This window comes from Triticum aestivum, chromosome 2B (assembly GCF_018294505.1).
Source record: "Triticum aestivum cultivar Chinese Spring chromosome 2B, IWGSC CS RefSeq v2.1, whole genome shotgun sequence".
NCBI lineage: Eukaryota > Viridiplantae > Streptophyta > Magnoliopsida > Poales > Poaceae > Triticum > Triticum aestivum.
This window is the reverse complement of record NC_057798.1, coordinates 504,215,264-504,240,814: the sequence shown is the minus strand read 5'-3', so window position 1 is coordinate 504,240,814 and position 25,551 is coordinate 504,215,264. Positions and strand designations below refer to the sequence as shown.

The window sequence follows — 25,551 nt, the reverse complement described above, 5'->3', positions numbered from 1 at the left end:
ACTGAGGAGAGAACTAAGTACAGTGAGTTGACTATTTTGTCTGCGGAAGCAAATCATGCGGCATGTCATAAACCATTTCTATTTGATAAACTGAAGGCAGCTCTGGAGGATGTGATAGCAAACAAGGATGTTCAGGAGGAAGATTATGTGAGACGGCATAGAGTTGCACATGATGATGCTTTTGTGCCGAATCAAAATCATGTTTTTGTTGGTGATCCAGAAAAAATCAATACGAAAGGAGCACTGAAAGGGCAGAATAACAAAGGCCGTGGTAAGGAACCTGGTGTGACTACAAACGGTAGACCCAAAGGTTTTGATGAGAAACCTCCTGTACATCTATGCAGTTTATGCAGAGGAAAAGGTCATTTCAAAAACAATTGTCCTCAGAATCCAAAGTATGTGCACACCATTTCATTAACGTTCTTTTCTTGTTTAGTTAATATTTTACAAAATTTTGACGTATGTTACAATCTTTCTATGCAGGAACATGGCATGATGATCATAGCAAAGAAATGTTTGAATAAAAAGAACAACTTCTGATTACAGTTGACGATTTATTTGGTTGTCTTAAAGAATAGTACTTACATATTTGTTTCGTTACATTGATACGGAAGACATGTAATCGGTGTTTACTTATGTCATATTTGTTGGCACTATAATCGTTGTTCTTAATATGATATGCGACATACAAATTTTACGTTATAATATATATTTCTTGGCGCTATAAGCATTGTTTTTAAAATGATATGTAATGTATACATTTTTTCGTACAAATATATGATTTTGTGTATAAATCATGCATGTTGGGCGATCAGAGGCGCTGCACAGCCGCCGGTTGCTTTTATTTTAAAAAATAACGTTAACAGGCGCGGCTGGCCCGCGAGTGGCGCCATCGGGCGCAAAGAGGCGGTACGTACGAGGAAGATTCTGGAGCCGACGTAAAGGGCGATCCCGAGGTTGACGCGGCCTTCGGCCCCAGAGGGGCGCACGTACGAGGAGGATCCAGCCGCGGAGGGCGATCCCGAGGCTGACGCCGCCCTCGGGCGCAGAGGGGCGCACAAGGGCCGGTGCAGAATCAACTTCAGGGTCGGCAACGGCCAACCATGGGGCGACGCGCGGCGCGGGCCCGTTGGCCAGATGACACGGCCCACGTGCGCCATGTAGCGGCGAACGTGCGGCTCAAGCGACGCTCGCCTCGTCCGGCGCGCGCGGCGCTCGCCTGTCAGATATCGTCTTCATATATCATCTGAGTATTTTACAACCCTAAATCGTACATTCGCGAGAACACTCATTGAACATAAAATATAAATTAAATAATAAAATAAAAAATGATTAAAACGTATTTTTAATAAATTTGCCAGGGTACATAAACTTGACATGCTAAAAATATTTGAAACTCAAATAAAAAATAAAGCATCCACACACAATCCTCGGTCATGAACAAATAATATTTCGACAATCACGTAGAATAGTCGTATGATATTTTTATTTTTGTTTCCAATTCGCAAGTCGAATAACTTTGTTCTTCACTTCCGTAAGCTTATTTTCGGGGGACATAATAATTCCAGCTATCATTCTTTCTCTCGAACTATAAATAGATTCCTGAAAAGTAATAACAAAAATTTTATTTTCATCACTTATATATGATATAATGTACTAATTTTTCATACTAAAAATGTACCCACTTGAGAAATAGCTGTAATGAATTTTTCTCCGTCCCATTATTAAAAACAGCGAAGGACGAACAGTCCACATGAGTTCATGTGTTAACAAAACATAAGTGCAATTTTGAAAGCGCGCTAAGTAATATAGCACTTGATCAATTAATGTATTTGAAAAGCACATGCTACATGTAACTCACCCATCTTCTTGTTGATGCATGTTGTAGGGGACTATAGGCCATGCCGACACATCCGGGAACGACATAATAGCACTATCATTTGCATCTTGAATATCTCCTGCAAGTTGCTCTCTCTGACAAAAAAATATGAACACGTTGACTACATACGACAAACAAATTATATGGTTAATTGTACATACATGAATACGAAACTTACAAAATTTTCAACGAATTTCCTGCTAGCTTCAGAGATATTTTCTTCCTCCCTCAAAGAATCAAGAATTTGGGACTCTTTCTTTCTAGTGTGCATAACACATGTAATCCAATGGTTTTTATCCTTATTTAAAGCAAAATAAGCCTATTTCATAACTTAAATATTGTTAGTAAGCTCGGCTTTCACATAAGATAGTAATGAAAATACTATTCTGCAATACAAACGGTACCTTCGGTTTTGCAAAATATATTGTCATGCATCTGTTGAGAGGTTCATTTGCATGTGTTAAACCTTCTAGATCGTTTACCGACTTTCCTCGTCTTACTGACTTTGACCGAGTGTTCAATAACCAGTAAGATCTATGTGTGGGTACAAGATACATGTCTTTGACGATACTTGAATCCGATATGTACGTCACATAAGCGTCAATTACCTGGAATTAATGACTAAATTTAACATTGATGCAACATACTTAACGCATGACATAAGCATGAGAATAAAAATACATACATCACCGGATATCCATGCATGGTTAAGTATCTGGCAAACTCTTGCCGCAGAAAGTCCATCATCTTTACCGTTGTTGAATATTTCATGGTTCTTATGTTTTGGTGAGTGCTCGTATGCTTTCACGTACTGCACAGCGGCACGCACCATATCATCCACAGAATGATCAAATTGAGGGGTTGTTTCATTAAACAGTTCTACAACACAAGTAAATAGAGTTAAAGTACAAATTTGTACTACATAATTTTCAAAAATATATTCATAGCATGTTTAACTTATTCGTTTTTGTGGAACATTTTGCATGTTTTCTCGGACTCTTATTAACATAAGGAGATTTCGTGTACTTTGACGCACACCGCTTTCGCTTCCCTGGAATCACGTCCTTCTTCTCTTCTATCTCGCTATTACCATCTGACACGGCCTGTGACACTTCTTGCTCATTTTGTTGCACTTGCCATCTTGTAGCTTCTATTTCATCGGTTTTTCGAGATGATGCTTCTTTTTTTCTGACTGCTCCGGGACATCTATAGGATCCTCCTTCTCACCTTTAAAGCTACTCAAGTGACCAGTACTGAATTTGAACGAATCCCCTTCTTCAGAATCCAAATCATAATGCCCACTGCCATTTCGGCCAATAGGTGTGTGTTTGTCATCATACTGACATTCTTTTTTAGATACTTGTTTTCATACCTGGACTCACTATTCTGTCCATACAGATTTTCTTCCTCCTCTGCCATTGTGCCCGGTTATATCGTACACCCGATTTATTCATTTTCTCTAACAATCTCTGCAAAAGTAAGCTCAGTCACATGTTATATCTTTTTATCAATTTATCGAGTTTAATAAAGTGCATATCAGAGTTGTTACATTTTTACCTATGCGCATAACTCTGGCATACGAAACAATTCCTTACAAATTTCCTTCATATCATTCATAACCCGGTCCATAAAAGGCTTTAGATTAGCAGGGACCTCGGACACATTGTCCACTTTTTTCTTTCCCGTAACGGATGACTTTCGGCTACTATGTTTCTTACTGCTTTCAGCTTGTTCATCTGCAAGTTTTTTCATTCTATACTCCTTCGTAATGCAGTCATCAATCGTCAAAGTGAGTATGCAATGACAACATCAGTACATAACATTCTCAATGCATAATCAACGTACTACTAAATAAGCATTATAATATTACTAATCCATGGCCACGACCATTTTCCAGGTTGTACTTGTCTCGTTTCTCCGCTTTAGATTCAGTCCAAATTTTCATTAGGGGAACTTGCAACGACAACGGTCATTTTTCGGGCCGGTGGTTGGCTGCACCTTCTCCCAATATAAGTACTACAAAACACATGACAAAATAAGTTACGAACGCATAAATTAAAGGAATATGAAATAGTATTAATTAATAGCATACCTAGAGTAGGGCTAGGTTGCCACATGGCCATTGCCTCACACGGCCGTCCTGCTTGAGTTACCAATCTCCGTCAAACAAGTTCGCAAAGTGAACACGTTAAAATTCAACGTGCTTATCCTCTTCACGTCATGCACCAACGCGTAGTACTCCTTTGGTATGGAGACAGCCGACATGGGCGCAATAATGGTCCCCAGCAAAACAAGAACAGCCATCCGAAGAATTTCATCATCGGCGGATTTACTCCTCACAATTTTTTCAATCAAGTCATCTATCATTATGTGACCATTTTTTGTGAACGTACTGAATAGGAATTTTCTTTATTAACTCTTTTCCTTCCGTCGCAAGAATGCCAAAAACATCCTCACCTTCATTCTTAAACCCAAATATTGAAAACACATCGTCCGGTCTAAGTGAAATAAGGCCTTTACTGCCACTATCTTCTTGTATCATAATTTTTTTGCTGTTTGGGTTATAACCTAACATCATAAAATGCAGCAAAAAGAGTTAATATTTTCCTATTAATACATATGATTACGCAATAGCATCGACAGAAATAGTTCGAGGCGGGACACATGACCTTAATTCGGGCGACAGCCGCCGAACAACGGCTGTGGCGGAGCCGAAAGCAGGCAGCCAAACATCGGCGATCTACGCCTGCGGGCGTGGGGCAGTCTGTGCCAACGAGCACCGTTGACTCTGGACGGCGATGGAGGGCGCTGCACATGCGGCGAGGTTGTTGCGCCTTAGGGCGATCATGGTAGGGCGACTGGGGGCACGGGGCGGCGTACGAGGGCGAGTAGTTTGGATAGGGTTCCGCCGTGCGTGGCGGTATACGGCGATGGATAAGGAACAAACAAATTAGTTCGCCGACTAGGCCAGGCCCGATACCGCCGAACCTATAGCGCCCAACCTATAGTGACGGCGGCCACCGCCGAACATGCTAATGTTTAGTCCCACATTGCTCCTCGTCATGCTAATTCACCTGTTTAAATACCATACTCTGCTTGCAATGTCAAGTCCTCTAGTGTGGCTGTATCACTTAAGGAGGTTAACGCAAATTATGCTCTGGCACTCCATAATCATGGAGTGTCACAGCAATAATTCACATTAATCTTCGTAAGTAACTCCGTCCGCAATATGGGTCTTTTTATACTTTGTTTTTTATTTTTTTTATATTTTCCATGAAATGCCGTCATATTTTTTTTGACACGCAACATGATGTCACGGAAGCACGCCTGCAAATCGATGCATTTTCTACGTTTTCTCCGTGGAAATACCCAAATAGGGCCTCCCAACGTGACCCAACTTGCGTTCGTACTCCGATTCTGTCGAAAATAGGCGTGCGAAACGGTGGGGCTCACTCACACGCGCACGCAAAATTGGGTGTGTTTCGTCCATGTTGGCATATAGTCACAGTACAAACATGAGGTGTCGGTCAGGGGTTACATGCCTGAAGTAGGTGTTCCCTCTCGCAAATCCATGAAACGCCGCCATGTTTTCTTGACACGCAACATGATGCCACAGAAGCACGCCTGCAAAATTGGGGTGTGTTTCGACAGTCGATACATTTTCTACGTTTTTCTCTGTGGAAATACCCAAAAAAGGTCTCCCGACGTGACGCAACTTGCATTCGTACTCCGATTCCGTCGAAAATAGGCGTGCGAGCCGGTGGGGGTCACTCACACGCGCACGCAAAAATTTGGTGCGTTTTGTCCATGTTCATCGTCAAAAAGGTGTCAGTCTCGGGTTACAATACGTTTTACCTTAAGTAGTGCTTTTAATATAGCAACTTCTCATTATATTTTTTTAATAAACTCAAAAATGTTAGGCAGTAACGAAAAAGTCATAATCAATTATTTTCAAATAATTGATTATTAATACTTATAATTTATAATAAACAACTTATTATTCTTAATTATAAAATAAATAATAAAATTGGGGTGACGTTTTCTATATTAACTAGTTCTATATTAAGTAGTTTTCTAATGTAATTACATAATAAATTTTATATTTAGTATTGTTTTTAACATAACTACTTAATAAATTTCATATCAAGTAGTGTTTTTTAAGAAGAGTATTTTCCAAAACATTATTAATTTTAAATTATAAGAAAAATATTTTCCAAATTATTATTAATTTTAAATTAGAGCAAAGGCCTCGTGCGAAAATGAGTTTTTTTCGACATCCTTCAAATAAGCCCAATTTTTTTCTCTAATGTTGTATCGTCATGACTAGGATGCATGACAAGTTTCGTGGCTTTTTGCTACTTTTAGAATTTTCTATAATTTTTTTGGTCAAAAAACGTAAAACACTGACCGGACGTGAAGCAATGTGCTCTTCATTTCGAAATATGCTCACTTATTGGATTCCGTGTGGGAGTGTGCATACTGACTCACATGCAAAATTTAAATCAGGTGTGACAAATTTTATAAAAATATAGGTATTAATGAAACAAACTTGCGTAAAGTGCTAAACTATCAAAAATAAGATAGATACTAAATATATGATTTGAGTTTACAATGCTCAGGTAACACTACCACAACTGTCCGGACAGTGTAACGCTGTTCGTGCAGCGGCGGTAGCGCTGCCCGGGCAGTGCAAAGTCAATCCATATTTTTAATAACTATCTTATCTGGTAGGGTGCATGGGACCGCCTATTTAAGCCGGTCAGGGCGCCCTTCGACGGGCGAAGTGGGACTAAAAACTACGGCGCACACCGCCCCCTCCGCCTCTGCGCCCTGTATCGCCCGTGCGCGCCTCTCAAAGGCGGCCCAGCCGGCCCACAACGTCCCTCTACGCCCTTTGTTACGTTTTTTATTTTCTTTCCTAATGTTTAACTCACTTTTGTTTTTAAAAAATATTTTCATTCTATCTATTTTGCTAATATTATTTCATATTTTTATTGCTTCATTTTTATGTACTTTGTTTCATTTTTATAATTTTTTCAGTTCAACATTACTTCTGTTTTAATTTTAATTTTTTTAACAGAACATTTTCATTATTTTTGGTACTATTATTTATTTTCCACCTTTGTTTCATTTTTTATTTCCTTTCCTATTGTTTTTTTTTTGCATTCAAAGTTTAACTCATTTTTTAAAAAATTTATTTTCATTCAATCTATTTTCCTAATATTATTTAATATTTTTATTGCTTCATTTTTATTTATTTTGTTTCATTTTTATAATTTTTTCAATACAACATTACTTCTGTTCTAATTTATTTTAAGAGAACAATTTCATTGTTTTTGATATTATTATTTATTTTCCACCTTTGTTTCGTTTTTTTATTTCCTTTCCAAATTTTTAGATTTTTTTATTTCTAAGTTTAACTCATTTCTGTTTTTAAAATTTATATTCATTCTATTTTGCTAATAATATTTAGCTGTCCTCTTTTTTTATTTTTTATTTTCTATCCTAATTTTCAAACTTTTTTTGCAAACATAATAGTATTAATTCGAACATTCAATTTGCAAACAATAATTTAAAACCATGCAAACACACTCGATATTTCATCATAGTTTTCATAAATATTTTACATAATACTAGAAATTAAACTTGACTAAACTAAATAACATTAGAAAAATAATTAAACATTACTAAACGTTATTTAAAAAATAACCTAAACTAAACTACTCGTCCTCGACGCCGCCATAGTCGATCTCGTCGTAGAGCCCGTCGCCGTCGTCACCGTCGTCGCTGCTGTTGTCGTCCAGGTCCACCACCGGCGCGGCTGGCGTGGCCAGCGCAGCCATCGAGTCGGCCACAGCGGCGTGGTAGCCGGGGTAGTCCGGCGGGTCCTCCGGGTGGACGGCGCCCGGGGCGAGCTGCATGTTCTCCTGCACGAGGGGTGGCGGCATCGGCGCGTTCTCCGACTCCCGGATCATCGTCAGGCAGCCCGGCATGTCCTCCGGGTCACCGGCCTCCGCCGCCAGACGCCTGTATTCGGCCAGCAACGCCGGCTCTGGCGGAGGGGCGCGGCTGGACCCGGCGCAGTCCCGCGCGCGTGTGCAACGATCGCCGCTGCCGAGGCGGTCAGCGCCACGGTCACCGGCGAGGGGCCCGCGCGGCGCCGGGCGCGGGCCGACGTTCATGTGCGCGCCCACGGTTTTGCGGGTGGACCGAGCCTCGCCGCGGCGGAACAGCATGTAGCCGTGCCCCGGCGGAGCGGGCACGGCGCCGGCGGCCGCCTGCGCGCGGTACGGCGCGACGACCTCCTCGAACGTGCGCCCATCCCAGAGTTGATGCCGCCGCGCGTGGTTGTGTTTCGTCAGCGGGCGCGGGCCGGCGTACGCGTGGAGGCGGCGCAGGTGGTCGTCGGCGAGGCGGTCCGCCCAGCCGGGGTTGTTGGGGGTGTACTGGGGGTCAGCGAGCTCCTACGGCGAGAGGCGCGCCCGGTACAGGCAGACGGCGCGGGCGAAGAGGTGGGTGCCGACCTCGGGCACCGGCGCCACCGGCGCGCCGTCGACGCTCAGGCGGCACCTCGCCAGGAGGCACACGTCGGGAGCGGCGGGGATGACAAAGTGGGCGAGCTCCTCCGCCTCCTCGAGGGTCAAGGTGGAGCGGGCCATCGCCGGCGAGAGGGAGAGGTAGGGCGCAAGAGGGGCGACACCGGCGGCAGGGGGAGAAGGAGAGGGGAGGCGAGGGGCCGTGTGAGAGCCGCGGCGGGGCGAGGCGCTTTTTATAGGCGTGGTGGGCGGGGTGGGTGCCGGCGATCAATGCCGGGCCAGCCGAGCGGTCAAGGGCGCAGAAGGCCAGGCGGCGGCGTGCGAATCGGTGCCGGCAATTAATGCCGAGCTGTCAAAGGCGCAGGAGGCCAGGCGTCGGCGTGCGCGGGCGGTCAAGCGGTGGCGTGCGCAGGCGGGCGTCGGGCGGTGGCGTGTGAATCGACGCCGCCGACGGGACGTCTCACTGCGCCGGCGTTAATGGCTTCGCACGCCGTACCGCCTCGGGATTAATGTATTAATCTAATTAGGGTTAGTACGTGTGGGCCCGCCCTTCTCCTCATGCGGCGTACACCGCCCATGTACGGGCGTACAGCGGGCCGTACGGCCACGTACGGTCATGCGCCTCGCTACGCCTTGGTACGCCGCCCCAAACTAAATTTTTCATCCTACCCCTACTCACTTATCCTCACGAAGGGGTATCTTCTAATCTCGACCGTTGATACGTCCAGGGGGGGTTGTACCGAAGAAGACGTGTTCTAGCCTCGCCTCGAACACCAACATCTCCCCATCGCGCTCCTGCTTCTCCTTCACAGGCATCTAGCAACCCAGCAGCAAGCAATGAAGGTGAGGAACCCTATTCAGTTTATGCTCCTATTTTTTGTTTACCTCTCCTGTTGCCTTGTCTAGGGTCTTAATTTTCAGCAGTCGATACATTACTCTGAAGATTGATCCATGGCTTTTCTCCTTGTTGCAGCAAAAGATTGTCATCCAGTTGAGCATGTCGTGCGACAAGAGCCGGTCCAAATTACTGATGCTGGCCGCCAGAGCAGCCGGGGTGACGTCCATGGGCATAACCGGCAACGCCAGGGACCAGCTGGAGGTGGTCGGCGACGGCGTCGACCCGGTGTGCCTCGTCAGCTGCCTCCGCAAGAAGCTCGGCCACGTCCAAATCATCAAGGGGGAGGAGGTGAAGAAGCCGGAGGAGAAGAAGAAGGATGACCCGATGCCGGCCGTGCCCCTGCCCGTGAACTCGCCGCCGTGCTACTACCCGCCCAGCTACTACCACCACCAGTACCAGGCGCCGCACATGGTAGTCTGCGAGGAACAACCCGAAAACTGCCGGACCATGTAGCTGGCAGAGATCCATTTTGACGTGCTATACGCGTGTTTATTAATTCATTGAAGGAAATGAAAAGGAAAAACAAGAGATACTCTTATCTATATTTACGAGTGCCCTTGGTTATATGAATCTCAGTTCTCGTAGTTCCTACACTACATGTGCGTCAAATAGGACAGCACGATAGATAGATAGACAGTTCGTCACCTGCAAGAAAAGGTGGGACGTCACACCATGATGCCCTCAGCCCCACATTGTGACGCATGTCCTCCAATCATATGATCGGGAGATAATTCGAGTTGATCCATATATAAGCCCGGTCCATAAGAACTGAATAAGATCTGCACAGTCAAGTACTCCCTCCGTTTCTAAATATAAGTCTTTCTAGAGATTCCAACAAGTGACTACATACAAAAAAAATGAGTGAATCTACACATGTCTAAAAAGACTTATATTTAGGAACGGAGGGAGTATTGTTAAAGGTTTGTATTCTCAAATTATCTGGATAAACATAGCACCGTGCAATGGTTGTCTCCAGTGTCAAAACATCAGGAGAAGGTCTGATTTTTTTTGGGGTATGGTCTGATTTTCTTCGTCTTCTTACATTCCATTCCATTTGGTTCCTGAACCAAACGCACGATTTTCTTCGTCTTACTAGTTACTACATCAGTCAGTGGGGGTGGGCCGGGTCAATGACAAGAGTATAGTAACCAAACTGCTGACGAGAAGTTTGTGACAATAACAAAGGTACAAGACTGTTGGTATCAGGTTGTCTACATCCCCACCATTCCCAAATCTAAACAAAAGTATTGGCCACCAACTGCATAGATCAAGCACGACAACCAGACTGGTGTATCGATAGGGATTTAGGAACTGTTCTAATGAATAGATTGTTAGAATTCTCTTGGACATTTGCACCGATATTTAAGTTTTTGCATGTGAACATTCGCTCTGTAGAGTAAACTTCGAGCTCTTAATACTAGCTTCACCGATTAGTTGGAAATCCAAATACAACCAGGGCAACCAATTCCACAACACAACTAGGACCCGGGTAATGACAGACCGCACAATAATTAGAGTGCTACGCAGTTGCTCTACATTCACATTTACAGCAGAAACAGAACTACATCCTAACAAATTAACCGCCAGAAGAGTCAGACTGTAAACCAGTACTGAAGTAGTCTCTAATGACCTCTCACTACTAGGGAAAACCCTAGCACTAGCACTGATTTTGTGCTCACTAGTAGCGCGGGTAGGCGCGCTACTAATAAGGCGCTACAGCTATTGCTTAGCAGTAACGCATGCCCGCACGCGCTATTGCTAGGACAAATAGCTGCAGCGTTTGTTCACTCCCACGCTACTGCTAATGTAACTACTGGCAGCGTGTTTTCTCTCCATCGCTACTAGTATTCTTTTTTTATTTTTTTATTTTTAGTGTATTTATGCGCCATCGTACAAATATTGGTACAATACCAGTTATGAGGTTTACATTATTATGTCCATAACAGTGTGTCAAATGAAGGTGGATTAGGTTTAAGTGGAGGCAATATGTGGTGCATGTCAAAAGTATACTACTAATCCAAACTTGATCTAGTTTGGACTAGTAGTACTTTTGATGTGCACCACATGTTGCCTCCACTTGAATCTAATCCGGCAGCACAAGCTATTTAATCATCATCATAGTCATTATCATCAACAGTATTTATTTAATCACTAGTAACACTAGCTAATAATAATCATCATAGTCATTACCAGCAACGCTAGCTATTTTATCATCATAGTAATAGTGTAGCATATCATCATCTTCAAACTCATTTCTAGCTAGCTAATCACTCTTGCTGCTCTCTCTTAGGTAAAATAACATAAAACATGTATAGCTCTCCTCCTTGATCAAGTTGGAGTATGCAGATGAAGTTGTCTCCTAATCGTGGGCAGCGCATCTGTTTGCTGCTCCCTAGTACTTCTCTGCGTTCCCCCATCACATATTTGCTCCAGTCTTGCATTATTAAGCATCCGTCGCTAATCTTGAATGCACTAAAGTAATCTATAGGATATCTTGGCCGTAAGCTAATAATACTCATGGTACGTTTAGTCTCGATCTCATAAGACACAACATTCATCGGGAGTCCCTGTTGAAGAACATCGTATGGTAACATAGTTAGTAATGAAGTTTAGCTTCAAAAATAATGTATGGAAAAGATGCACTGAGGACAAATAGTAAAAATCTTACCATCCTTCCTAAATAGATGTGACCGTAGTTCATTACGAACACTATTGGTCGCACGTTTTCGGTACTAACATTTCTAAATGCAGGAAAAAAAATTGTCTTGACAGTATCAAGATCCGCAAGCCATGAAACATAATGACTAAGCTCCTCGCAGTTGATTTCAGCCCCGACACAGTATACGGTCCTGTCTACCAAGCGTTGGACATGTTTGCTTGCACCAAAATAAGCTGACAATACAAATTAGTTGTCAACTATTTTTGAATAAACAATATCAAAGACATAAATATGGTTGAGAAACTTACATAATGGTATAACTGGAGGCGTCTGCACATCGACTCAGATGTCGGTATTACCTTCAATATCATCTTCCGAACGAATATGAAAGGTGATAACCATATCAGGCTCAAATGCATAAGTCTTGCATAGTGCTCGCCATGTTTTGCATTCAAAATAGGTGTAGTCGTCTGAATTGTATAATTTTACATTGAAAATATAACCATGCTCGGTCTTCAAGTAAACTTTCTTTACCTCCATAGTACGACTGAAACCTATCTTATCCAATAAAAAAACTCTTGCATGGCAGGGGATTCGCTAGTAGAATAGTAAAAAAATTATAAGTTGAAGCAAATGAAGGAAATGTCATGCTTAATTACGAAAAAAGACTTGTCGTTGTGACTTACTGTATCCACTTCGAAGTTCTCATCTAGCTTGATGCTGAAGCGCCTATCATCATCTAGAAAGATTCCGTCGCACAGGCCGTGCTCGTCTTCGCAGTATTTGCAAATACCGAAATCTTTCGTCGTCAGACATTTCCTATGTTCATAGTTAAAATATTAATTGAAAATCGATCGAAGACAACTACCAGGATACTCAACACACAAATCCGGGGCACTCGATATTTCCTACATATTCTGGCACAAGTCATGCCAAAATTCATGGAAAACTCTGGCATGACCTTTGCTAAAATAGGACATATCGAGCGCCTAAATTTGCCGGAACGGAAATGAATCAACACTCCGGCAAAACATAGGCCACTCGGAGGTGTAACCTGCAAACATGACCGGCCACTTGGGCAAGCACATATCCTATTTGAGCAACACAAGATATACATTTCAAAATATCTTATAGGACTCAAATTAGCATGCATTCAATAAGCAAAAGTAAGTCAGCTCAGGCGTCCGTACATCGTCGAATATTATCACTAATACATCCCGAATAGTGGCATACATATAACATCACTAATACAACTAAAACCCTAGCACACGACGGGTATCGGTGCGGGCGGTGGACACCAACAGAGAAGGAACCATCACGGGATCATAGCTTCAGTGAGATCCCTGGAGAACCTGCCAGGTATTGGAGAACCTGTGCTCCAACGCAAAGAAGTAGCGACGGACATGCGCGTCCTCCTCACTGAAACGGTGACACACCACCTCCGCGGGGTCCTCGAGCCTCTGGACTATCACTAGCCCACGCGACCACCACCAAAGAAGGTTCGGGTCAACGACAGGCTGGCTCCTCACCAACCTGCGCCCCCCGATAGGTAGCGCCTCCCAGTACCACCCCGATGGAGCCCAGGCCCGGACATGGACCATCTGGTCAAGCAGGTGCCGTCCTCCGCCGACTCGACGATGATGATGCGGGATAGGCATCGTCCACGTCGATGCGGGAAATATTGCTTTAACTAAAGAAAATAGCAACAAGTTCTTACTAACGAGTTCTATTAATTCAATTAGTTCTTACTAAAATAAACTTATTATAAATAAAAATAAACTATTACCTAATTAGTACCTAGTTCTTACTAACTAATTAGTACCTAGGAACTACTGCCTTAATTACCATATAAGTAATTAACTAACTAGCACTAAAAATAGCCTAGGGTTCATACTAACTAGCACTAAATAGCTAGGGTTCATACTAAGCAGAGAAAAGGGATCAGAAGGGGAGAGTTCTTATAGAGGGGGGGAGAGAGATGGGGTCGGGGGAGACGGCGGCACCGAGGCGCGGCGAGGTGGGGTCGGGGGAGATGGCAGCGAGGCGGGTCGGGGGAGACGGCGGCGAGGCGGGGTCAGGGGAGACGGCGGCGAGACGGCGGCGAGGCGGAGGCGACGAGGGGGAGAAGAGAGAGTGGGGAATTGGGGGAGGAAGCAGAGGAGAGGGAATCAGGCCGCGCGGGGGTTAGATGAAAATAGCTTTAACAGTAGCGTGGGGAGGCAAAACGCGCGGCTGCTAAAATCCGTAGTAGTAGCGTTGTTCCTAGAAGGGCGCTACTACTATACCTAGAACGTCGGGAACGGTGTGGCAATTATAGTAGTAGCGTGTTCTGTTCCTGCCGCGCTACTGCTAAGCGGGTAACAATAGCGCCGTTTTAGCCGACGCGCTACTGCTAAGTAGCAGTAGCGCCTCATTTTAACAAGCGCTACTGGTAACATTCTGTGTATAAGGTTTTCCCTAGTAGTGTCTAGTCTGCATTTCTTACTATTGTATAATCCTAGTAGTCTATTTACAACCCACCGGGACCATCCCATTGCCGCCGCCGAGGGCATCGCAGGCTAAGCCTGCGGGCCACAGCGGTGGTGGCGGCAGCCTTCCTCTGGCGGCGATCGGATCTGGTGGCGACAACCCACTCCAGCCGTTTCAAGGGCGGTGGCGCAGGCCGGCAGCGACCAGGGTTGTCGTGCTGGCGGCGGCGGCAAAGAGGTCACGTCGGCGGCTAGGGTGCCCAATCTGGATCCCATTCAGATCTGGGTGGTGGCTCCTCGAGCCGTCGTGCGCTTTCTTTGTTCCAGCGCGGCAAGCGGCCTCTGGACTAGGCCCACGACACGAGGACGTCGGGGGCTCCGGCCCTGGGCGTGGATGTGGTGGCCATCTTCTTCGCCGGAGGTGGTCGGCTAGATGGTTGTGGATTCTCGCATCCAGTCCTGGCGTCGAGCGGGGAGAAGAGGCCGCCGGTGAAAACCGTGCTATGACTTGGGTCATGGCGGGCGATGGCGGCGTTTTCGCGTCGTTATCTTGTTGAAGACATCGCCACTGCAACTTCTGTCGACTTGTTTGCGTTGCCTCTGGGGGAAACCCTAAATCAGTTGATCGGATGATAGCGGCATTCATGTGTCGTTACCCTCTTGGGGGAGGCATTCTTGGAGATGCACTCAGGCTCAGGGACCAGCGGATGGCTTCTTCGGTGGAGCGGTGTTTCTCTCTACATATTCATGGCGGCGGTTCTTGGCGGCATGGAGCAGCGGAGCCGTGGCGTAAAATGTGTGGCGATGGACATGCAGGAGGTCGATGCTGTCTGAAGTCGTGGTGGCGTTGACGGCAGCTAGACCGGGTAAGGTTGATGCAACAGTACAGCTCTGAAGATGGATTGGTGGCAGGTGGATGTGGTGGCCTCATACCCGGCAGGCGTCCTGGTTAAGGAGCACGCTGGACTGGTGGGTGCCCATACCCGCCAAGCGTCCTGGTTGAGACCTCAGGTCTTAGATGTTAGGTTTGGCTGCGAGGTCTGTTTGGTATTTGGTCTAGACTCTCAGCGCCCCTTCATTAACTAGATAGGAGTAGCGACAGATGTTGCTTAGACGGTGACTTTAGTCTTACTATTGTATGATTTTGTGAGGTCTTATATTAATAATTAATAAAATGGTCGTATGCATCGTCCAGATGTAGAGGTCGGGGTCTTCCTCCTTTTCTAGAAAAAAATTACAATCATATCTGTGCAAAGAAGTAAGGCGGTCAAAGTTGTGAATCAACCAACTAACTTCAGAGCCTAACGAAGAATTAATTCGATCACGCGTTCATGAAAATGACACCACTGAACACAACAACCCGTACGAACGCCAATTTAATGGTATAGATGACGAGAGATGGCAACGTTTCCCATTGTTTGATAACAACGTACCGCTGTCTGAAGAAGAATTGTGTTGCTAGACTATCAGAATTTGCAGATTACGACCGGTAGGTCATCGATCATATATTGATTATTTACATATTATGACTGCTAAGTCATCATATATTGATTGACAATATCAGTGCCACGAGTCCAAGAACGGTCCATGCATGGTTGTCTCACCGGTGATGACACAATTGCTTCAACGCTTAATTCATTGAAAGAACACAATGATAGATAAGTGCACATGACACAATCAAGCATACAACAATAAATTGACGAATATATACTTGGGTATATGTACCCCATATACCCATGTACAAAAAGAAATGTTTTTTTTAAGAAATGAGCTGTTGTATTTGTTTAACCAGATTTGTCAGATATATATTTATTTTTACGAGGATACGTGTTTGTAATGCCGCTCTCTGAAAACAATATTCAGCCTTGTAATGTATTGCTCATGACAAAAATGATATGCTTGCACAATTTTTGAGCACATCGCCGCTTAATGTTCCTTTTCGGCGGGATTTGATCCAATTCTGCCTTGCGCCATGGCACAGCCTATTGGGGCGACTAGCGTGGTCCAATTGACACCAGGCCAGGATGAATTCCAGTGGAATCTTTGGTAGATTCTACATACTCAGAGATTTCAATGTACTATTATTTCTGTAGATTCTATTACATCTATGTACTACTCCCTCTGTTTTAAAATAAGTGACTCAACTTTATACTAACTTTAATACAAAGTTAGTATAAAGTTGAGTCACTTATTTTGAGACAGAAGGAGTGCTATTTTGGTATATTCTACGTACTTGGAGATTTCAGTCGGCAACAATAAAAAATAAAAGTCAAAAGTACCAATAAAACTTAAAAAAAATGTGGTACCTGTGCCGAGGTGTGATCGTCACTGGTGGAAAAAGGGCCTTTGGTCGCGGTTCGCAACTGCCATTAGTCGCGGTTGCGCAACCGCGACCAAACAGGCGCGACTAAAGGCCCCCCCCCCCTTTAGTCGCGGTTGCTTAAGAACCGCGACTAAAGGCCCGTCCACGTAGGCGCCAGGCGGCCGTCGGGGCGGAGGACCTTTAGTCGCGGTTCTTCTGGCCAACCGCGACTAAAGGCCGCCGCAGGTTTAGGGTTTTAGCCCCCCCTAAACCTGTTTTCTGTTTAATTTGTATTGTTTTATTTCTTTTGTGCTTTATTTTAATTTTGAAGGAGTTTCACATATTCTACGGTACTACATACATGCATATGAATGTACAATTTCAAACAAATTTGAAATTAGAACCAAAAAGAATTCAAGAGGAATATACAATATATATTCAATATCATCGGATGACCATATACAATTTTGAACAAGTTTCCATACATAATTTAATGCATATAAAGTTCTACGTCCTTGTAATGGTGTTCTCCTTTAGGATGGAGGACTTCCCTCCTGAACCATCCAGCTAGTTCCTCTTGAAGTGGTCGGAAGCGAGCTTCTGGACTAAGCATCATCCGGAGGTTATTCCTCTAAGCATTGGTATCACTCGGAACCCGCCGCTCAGAGGTGTATCTCCGGATCATCTCACAGACATAGTATGCACATAGATTGGTCCCCGCTGGCTGAATATCCTCACCATTCTTAGCCTTTGACCTTTTGAATTCTAGCTCTTTTTTGAATTCACCGACCTTTGTATCTACGAACCGTCTCCAAACCCTACGAGGCAAAGAAAATTAAATGAACAAGAGAGTTATTAGTTACTTGATATTAGGAAATGAACTAAATAGGCCAATCGATATAGAGCGCAAATGAATGAAAATAATTACTTCTGCAGCATTCTTCTCATGCCGCCCCAAAGCTTTGGATCCTTATTCAAAGAGTCGTGGACGAGACATTCTGAGGTGTCAACTTTAATTACTAGCAGAATCCAGTGGAACCTGCGGACACGATACATGCACAGTACGTCATGCATAACTCATCGATTAGCCGGCCACATACCATGCATGGAGTAAACAAAAGAGAATGTGCTCAAGACAGAAACACTCACCCAAAATGGTAAGGAAATAGAATATCACTTTTGAGTTCCTGCTTTGTAAGAAACTGCCACAGGTCTGCCTCCATGTCGGCGGGGTGATGCTCCAACACATATCCATTAATGATGTGTGGGTCAATGAACCCAACATCATGGATGTTCCTTACTCTGCATTCCTTAATCTTCATTCTGCATGTATAATAGCGGACACAACAATATAGTTAGGACATATATATAGTGCAGGCAATATGAACGAGATGGGGTAGAAATAAATCACTTACAGAACGTAGCAACTGATGATAGATTTGTCGAGCTCGCGCAGATTGAAAAGCTGGAACAATTCACTCAGATGAATTTGTACATAGTAATGTTTGAAGTGATGCTCATATCTAACTTCCGCATAAATATATTCTTTGGCGTTTTTATTTTTTATGTAACCCTTGTACCATTTCAGCAGACCTTTCATTTGTGGAGGTAGATCCTCTTCCTGCGCAGGCTCGACGAGAGGCCCATTCTTCACATATGTAATTACTACCTCCTTCACTGGCGCCTCATCAAGGCCTAACAGTTCACGAAGAGTAATACCTAAGTTGGCCGCTTGTTCTCTGGCACTCGTTACAGTCAATCCATGTGCTGCCGCAGCTGCTATGATATCGGGGTCATCCGGACCGGCGGCTTTCACTATAAGCGGGGCAATCGATTGTTTACTTTGTTCCCCGAGCTGGGCAACTCGTTTCCCGCTTTTTTTACTTTCTAATTCCGTTTTCTCGGCCTCCTCCAAGGCTTTGTTCTCCTGGTTCTCCGCCCGCTCTTTCTTCTCCTTCAACATGAGTGCCTGCCTACGAAGTTCACGTGCATAGTCGTCAGGCAGATTCTTCGCGGCTTGGGACGGTGTGCTCAAAAATGACTTAGCCCACTTCTTTTGCTCATCAGAAAATACTGGCTTGGGCTCGGGCTCTCTTTTCTTCTTGCAGTCCGCCTTCCATTTCTCATGATCAGCAGTCGCGGCAGTTTCCTCGGCACTACGTTCCCAAGGCCTTGTGGGGAGAGGCTTCAGTGATGGCTCCGGTACCTTTGTGGTCTTAGGTACATAAGGGTCCGGGTTAATAATCCAGGACTGCTTCTGCTTCTTTGCCGGAGGTGGATTGGGGGGCGGCGTCTGATCACCCGCCGGACGAGGACTGGGGGGCGGCGTCTGATCACCCGCCGGACGTTGTGGACTGGGGGGCGTCGGCTGACGTGACGGAGGTGTAGGTGAACCGCCACCACCACCACCACCGTAGGGGGGTGGACTTGTTGTCCTTGGCGCCTCGCCTGGAAACTTGATAAACTTCTTTTGCCATAGAATGAAATGGCGCTTGACATCTCCAAGTCTTTTCTCCCCTTCAGGTGTAGCAATGTCAATCTCCAGGTCCTCAAACCCTTGGACTATGTCCTCCACCGTGACACGAGCATAGCCATCTTGAATGGGGTTGTTGTGGTGGAGTGTTCCAGGTAAACATGGTAAAGCACTGCCGATGGCTACCTTCATGGACATGTTCCCGATAGGATAATACAGATGACATTCTTTCATCTCCTTTATATCGTCCATGGGGTAGCGAGGAGGCTCCGGTGTAGTAATTTCGACCACCAGAGGCTCCGGTGCAGTAATTTCGACCACCAGAGGCTCCGGTGCAGTAATTTCGATCGTCGGTGCATCTGCACCAGCCGATGGGGCCTCCGTGGAAGCCACACTGCTTCTCCGCTGCTGGCTTCTGAGATCCGCTGGATGATCTTCATGCTGCGCCCGAGCTGCATCTCTTTCGGCTACTAGTACACTCACGGTTTTCTTCATCACATCCATTTCCGATGCCAACCGCGCCACAACATCTGCTTCCCGATCCATCTTTCTCTTCCGGCTTCTGTAACCGTACGGGTCATCGTTCTGGGGGAACCCTATTTTCCACGGAATGTGCCCCATGCCTCGTACACGTCCTCCGTGTTCAGGATTCCCGAGGGCTTTTGTCAGCGCGTCGTTCTCTCTGTTGAACTTGATCTTCCCCTCTTGAGCATCCCTCATTGCGTCAATAAGGGCTTGGGTGGGTTTAATTATTTTGCCCCGGTAAACACACTCCCCTGTCTCCGGGTTCAGCGTTCCCCCATGCCCGTACCACCAGCTTTTGGCCCTTGGGTCCCATCCCTCCGTACCTGGACGGATTCCTCGCGCCCTCAGCTTGTTCTCCATCTTCTCCCACCTAGGCTCCCAAAGGCGATACCCTCCTGGCCCCATAATATGATTGTACTCCTTCTTAGCCGCATTTTCCTTATTTTTTTCGATATTTGAATGAACTGCTCCGATTTCTTTTGCTTCACAAATTCTGGCCAATCATGTTTCAGTTTCTCATATTGTCCTTTGAAATCCGGAGTCTTGTTCTGCTTGACAAAGTCATGGGCTAGATTTTGCTTGAATTTCCGGAATGCGTCGGCCATCTTATGAAGAGCGAACTGTTTGACTAGCCTCCTCCTCTCCTTGTTTTCCTCAATCTTGTTACCCTCCTCATCGAATTTGTTGTATTCCGGAGGTAGAACGAAATGTTCCATAAGCTTCTTGAAGCAATCTTTTTTTGTTCTCTTATCGACAAAAGTGAAACCAGCAATTCGTGCCTTCTTTGGCTTATTCCACTCCTGGACGGTGATCGAGACGTTGTCTCTAACAATGGCTCCGCATTGGTTGACAAACTTGGTGGCGTTCTTGCGGGGCTCCAGCGGCCTGCCGGTTGCACTGTCGACAACCTCGATGGTGCATGTTTCTCCTTGTTTCATCGTCTTGGTTGCGCCACGCTTTGACGACGTACTCGATTGTTTCGACGATCCGGCCGAGGGCTAAAATAAGAAAGAGAGTCGCGCGCGTTAGTACACACATATTTATTCAAATCAGTTAGTTTGTATCACCAGAGGCTCAATGTATATATATACCTCGGCGCCGGAGGTGGTTGCTACTTCCATTTGAAGATCGTCGTTTATCGACGTTTGTTCGGCATCATCTTGCTGACGGCGCCCTTCATCTTCACCGTCAAGGTTCAGATAAGAAGAGATATCATCTTCTTCTTGTCCGGTCGGCACATATAGAATATCGCTGTTTATGATGCCGAACATATGTGCTTCACCGTCCGGATCATAGTTGTCCATAATCGGGTCAGCTCTATCGTCCGCCATTATGTCAGTCCTGAAAACATGTAGTAAAAACAAATTAATTAAGTGAAGAAGGGGGGCGGTGGCGGTGGCGGTGGCGAAAGGGCGGTGGCAAAAGGAGGGGGCGAGGAAGGGGTCGGAGAGGGTGTCGCGGTAGAGCGCGAGACGGGGCGGCAGACGACGGCGTCACGGAGAGGGAGGCGAGGACAACACACATGTATAACCCTCGCCGCCCCCTCTCGATCCCTAAAAAAACACCGCGCGCATCACCGCCCCCCTCGCCGCCCCCTCTCCGTATATACGTTTTTTTGTTAATTATCAAATTTTACGGGTTTTTTTGTTAATTATCAAGTTTTAAGTTATTTTACCGTTTTTGTTAAACTAATTAACTAGTTAAAATTAAAAAGAACAAAAAAAAGAAGAAAAAAGAAAAAATTCTCTCTCTCTCTCCACGATCTCGCTCTCTGTAGAGAGGCGCGCGCGGCAGCGAGGCCGGCCGGCGGCGTTGAGGGCGGGCGAGAGGCGGCGCGGTGGGCGAGGGAGGCCGGCGGGCGGCGTACGAGGGCGAGAGGGGGCGGCGGGCGCCGTACGTGGGCGAGAGGGGGCGGCGGGCGACGGCGGGCGGCGTCGAGGGCGAGGGCGACGGCGGGCGGCGTCGAGGGCGAGGGCGACGGCGGGCGGCGTCGAGGGCGAGGGCGACGACGGCAGGCCTTCGGCGCGGCAGAGAAGGCGAGAAATGGAGGCGACGGTTCGGGCCCTTGTATTTATAGCTCCCCCCCCCTTTAGTCGCGGTTGGGGATGCGACCCGCGACTAAAGGGTAACCTTTAGTCGCGGTTGGCCAGACCAACCGCGACTAAAGGGGTTTTTGGCGGGTTTTTGCGTTCCCGCGCGAAACGACCTTTTCAAAATCTTAAAAATACAAATAATATATCAAAAAATTCAGAAAAATAAAACTAATTCAATTCAATATGTTAAAAACACAAATATTATATCAAAAAATTCAGAAAAATAAAACTAATTCAATTCAAAATTCTAAAAAAACAAATAATATATCAAAAAATTAAGAAAAATAAAACTAATTCAATTCAAAATGTTAAAAATACAAATAATATATCAAAAAATTCAGAAAAATAAAACTAATTCAATTCAAAATCTTAAAAATACAAATAATATATCAAAAAATTAAGAAAAATAAAACTAATTCAATTCAATATGTTAAAAATACAAATAATATATCAAAAAATTCAGAAAAATAGAACTAATTCAATTCAATATGTTAAAAACACAAATATTATATCAAAAAATTCAGAAAAATAAAACTAATTCAATTCAAAATTCTAAAAATACAAATAATATATCAAAAAATTAAGAAAAATAAAACTAATTCAATTCAAAATAATATACCAGAGGCCAGCCGTCGGCTATGGTGGTACGGCCAGACTCTGTAGAGCGTCATGGACTACATCACGGCCGGCGATATCCCCCGCCTGCGCTACCCTCAGTTCGAGCCACGAGCGCCGCCCGACGACAGCGACGACAGCAGCGACAACGACGGCGGCAACTTAGAAGGCGACGACTACCAGTACAACGGCGGCGGCTATGAAGACTACGAGTATGCATATTATACGCCTAGGCAGGAGTATGACTAAATCACTCCAAATTTCATGTATCATCAGTGGTATCTCGAATCATTCGAAAATGGACACCAAACACATCACGGGTAATATAATTCACATGATCCATTCAACAAAGTTTGGTACAATAAATTATTACACATCATTTCTTCCCTTGTGTCCCTGCTTGCTTACGATTGTGCCGTATCCATGGAGCATCCTCATCATTTAACTTAATGCTTGGGTCGGTGTTCACTTTGAAGGGCGGAATTTCAGCAAACATATTATAATCTTCTGACATGTCTGTCTTTTCCCTGAAACAACAATGTGGCGCTTTGGATCATCGCATGATGTACTGATCGTTTTCTTATCTTTCCGTTTCCTCGGGTTGCTACTCATGTCCTTCACATAGAAAACCTGAGCGACATCTTTCGCTAGGACGAATGGTTCGTCAAGGTAACCAAGATTGTTGAAATCCACCATTGTCATTCCGTATTGCTGGTCCACCTTTACCCCACCTCCTGTTAGCTTGAACCATTTGCACCGGAACAAAGGGACCTTAAAGGAGGGTCCATAGTCAAGTTCCCATATCTCCTCTATGTAACCATAATATGTGACCTTTTGCCCATTCTCGGTTGCTGCATCAAAGCGGACACCACTGTTTTGGTTGGTGCTCTTTTTATCTTGGGCGATCGTGTAAAATGTATTCCCATTTATCTCGTACCCTTGGAAAGTCGTTATAGTCGAAGATGGTGTCTTGGCCAACATGTACAGCTGATCTACAACAGCATTGTCATTCATTAAATGTTTTCTCAACCAACTGCCGAAAGTCTCCATGTGGGCCTTCCAAAGATGACTTTCAAATCCTTGACCATATCAAATACCTCAGCACCAGTGCGTTCCGCAGGCTTCGGCCGGTGATCTGCCTTGCCGTTGTAATGCTTGCCTTTCTTTCTTACTGGATGAATTTTCGGAAGAAATCAACGATGCCCAAGGTACACGTTCTTCTTACAATTTGGCAAATGTACACTTTCAGTCTCATGTAAGCAGTGCGTGCATGCATTGTATCCCTTATTTGACAGTCCCGAAAGGTTACTAAGAGCAGGCCAATCGTTGATGGTTACGAAAAGCAACGCTCGTAGGTTAAATTCCTCTTTTTTGTGCTCATCCCACACACGGACACCAGGTCTGCCCCACAGCTATAAAAGTTCATCAACTAATGGCCTTAGGTACACATCGATGTCGTTGCCGGGTTGCTTCGGACCTTGGATGAGCACTGGCATCATAATGAACTTCCGCTTCATGCACAACCAAGGAGGAAGGTTGTAGATGCATAGAGTCACGGGCCAGGTGCTATGGCTGGAGCTCTGCTCGCCAAAAGGATTCATGCCATCTGTACTTAGACCAAATCTTATGTTCCTTGCGTCAGCTGCAAAATCTTTGAACTCTCTGTCGATCTTTCTCCATTGCGTTCCATCTGCGGTGTGTCTCAACTCCCCGTCCGACTTACGGTCCTCTTTGTGCCATCGCAACAACTTGGCATGCTCTTTGTTCCTGAACAGACGTATCAACCGTGGTATTATAGGAGCATACCACATCACCTTGGCGGGAACCCTCTTCCTGGGTTTCTCGCCCTCAACATCGTCACCAGGGTCATCGCCTCTGATCTTATAACGCAATGCAGTGCATACCGGGCATTCATTCAAATTCTCGTATTCACCGCGGTAGAGGATGCAGTCGTTGATGCATGCATGTATCTTCAGAACCTCTAAACCTAGAGGGCAGACAACCTTCTTTGCTTCGTACGTACTGGCGGGCAACTCGTTATTCTTTGGAAACATATTCTTCAACATTTTCAGCAAGTTTTCAAATGCCGAGTCAGCTACACCTGCCTGTGCCTTCCATTTCAGCAAATCCAGTGTGCAGCCCAGCTTTTTCAGACCATCATCGCATCCGGGGTACAACGACTTTCTGTGATCCTCTAACATGCGATCCAAATTCTCCCTCTCCTTTTCAGTTTCGCAGCGTCTCCGTGCATCAGCAATGGTCCGACCAAGATCATCAACGGTCTCATCACGTGCCTCTTCTTCACCTTCACCTTCCCCTTCACCTTCCCCTTCACCTTCAGCATCCTCCATGAAAGTATCACCGAAATGAGCAAGATAGCTTTCATCGATGAAATCATCCCCTTCTTCATCTTCTTCCATTATAACCTCTCTTTATCCATGCTTGGTCCAACAATTATAGCTTGGCATGAAACCGTGCCGAAGCAGGTGCAGGTGAACTTCTCTTGAGGAAGAGTAACCCTTCTGATTCTTACATTCAACACATGGACAGATAACAAAACCCTTCTGCTTGTTCGCATTAGCCACTACGAGGAAATCTTTCAAACCCATAGTGAACTCGCAGGAGAGTCGGTTACCATACATCCATTGCCGATTCATCTGCATTATTATAATATAAAATATATAATTAACCATCATGCATTTGTTAAACTAACTAGCTATAAACAATAGAAATTAAACAATGAACAACACACATGCATATTTTATCAATGACACACATGCATGAAAGGTTCAAGTTGCTAACCGCGATCGAGGAGGAAAAAATAAATGAGGAACCTCAAGTGTGGCTCCAACACTTCATATCATGTTTGTTTCACCCTCTTGGGGCATTTCATCAAACACCTTGTGTGCATAAGAGGAACCAAAAGCAAACCTACACCCCCTTGTGAAGCTTGTGAAGAGAAGTGGCACCAAATGGCTAAGTGAGCGTGCTGAACTGGTATATATAGGGGAGGAGCTTTAGTCGCGGTTGGCCTGGCCAACCGCGACTAAAGGCCTTTGGGCACCTTTAGTCGCGGTTGGCCTGGCCAACCGCGACTAAAGCC

At 45.1% G+C, this 25,551-nt stretch overlaps 1 protein-coding gene across 1 annotated transcript; it reads left to right on the top strand.

Annotated features, from left to right (window-relative positions):
* Positions 1–9,252: 9,252 nt before the first annotated feature.
* LOC123039269 (disease resistance protein Pik-1-like) lies at positions 9,253–9,766 on the top strand. Its single transcript, XM_044462501.1, has 2 exons — positions 9,253–9,258; positions 9,389–9,766. The coding sequence occupies exons 1-2, from the start codon at positions 9,253–9,255 to the stop codon at positions 9,764–9,766; spliced, it is 384 nt and encodes a 127-aa protein (XP_044318436.1).
* The last annotated feature ends 15,785 nt before the right edge of the window (positions 9,767–25,551 follow it).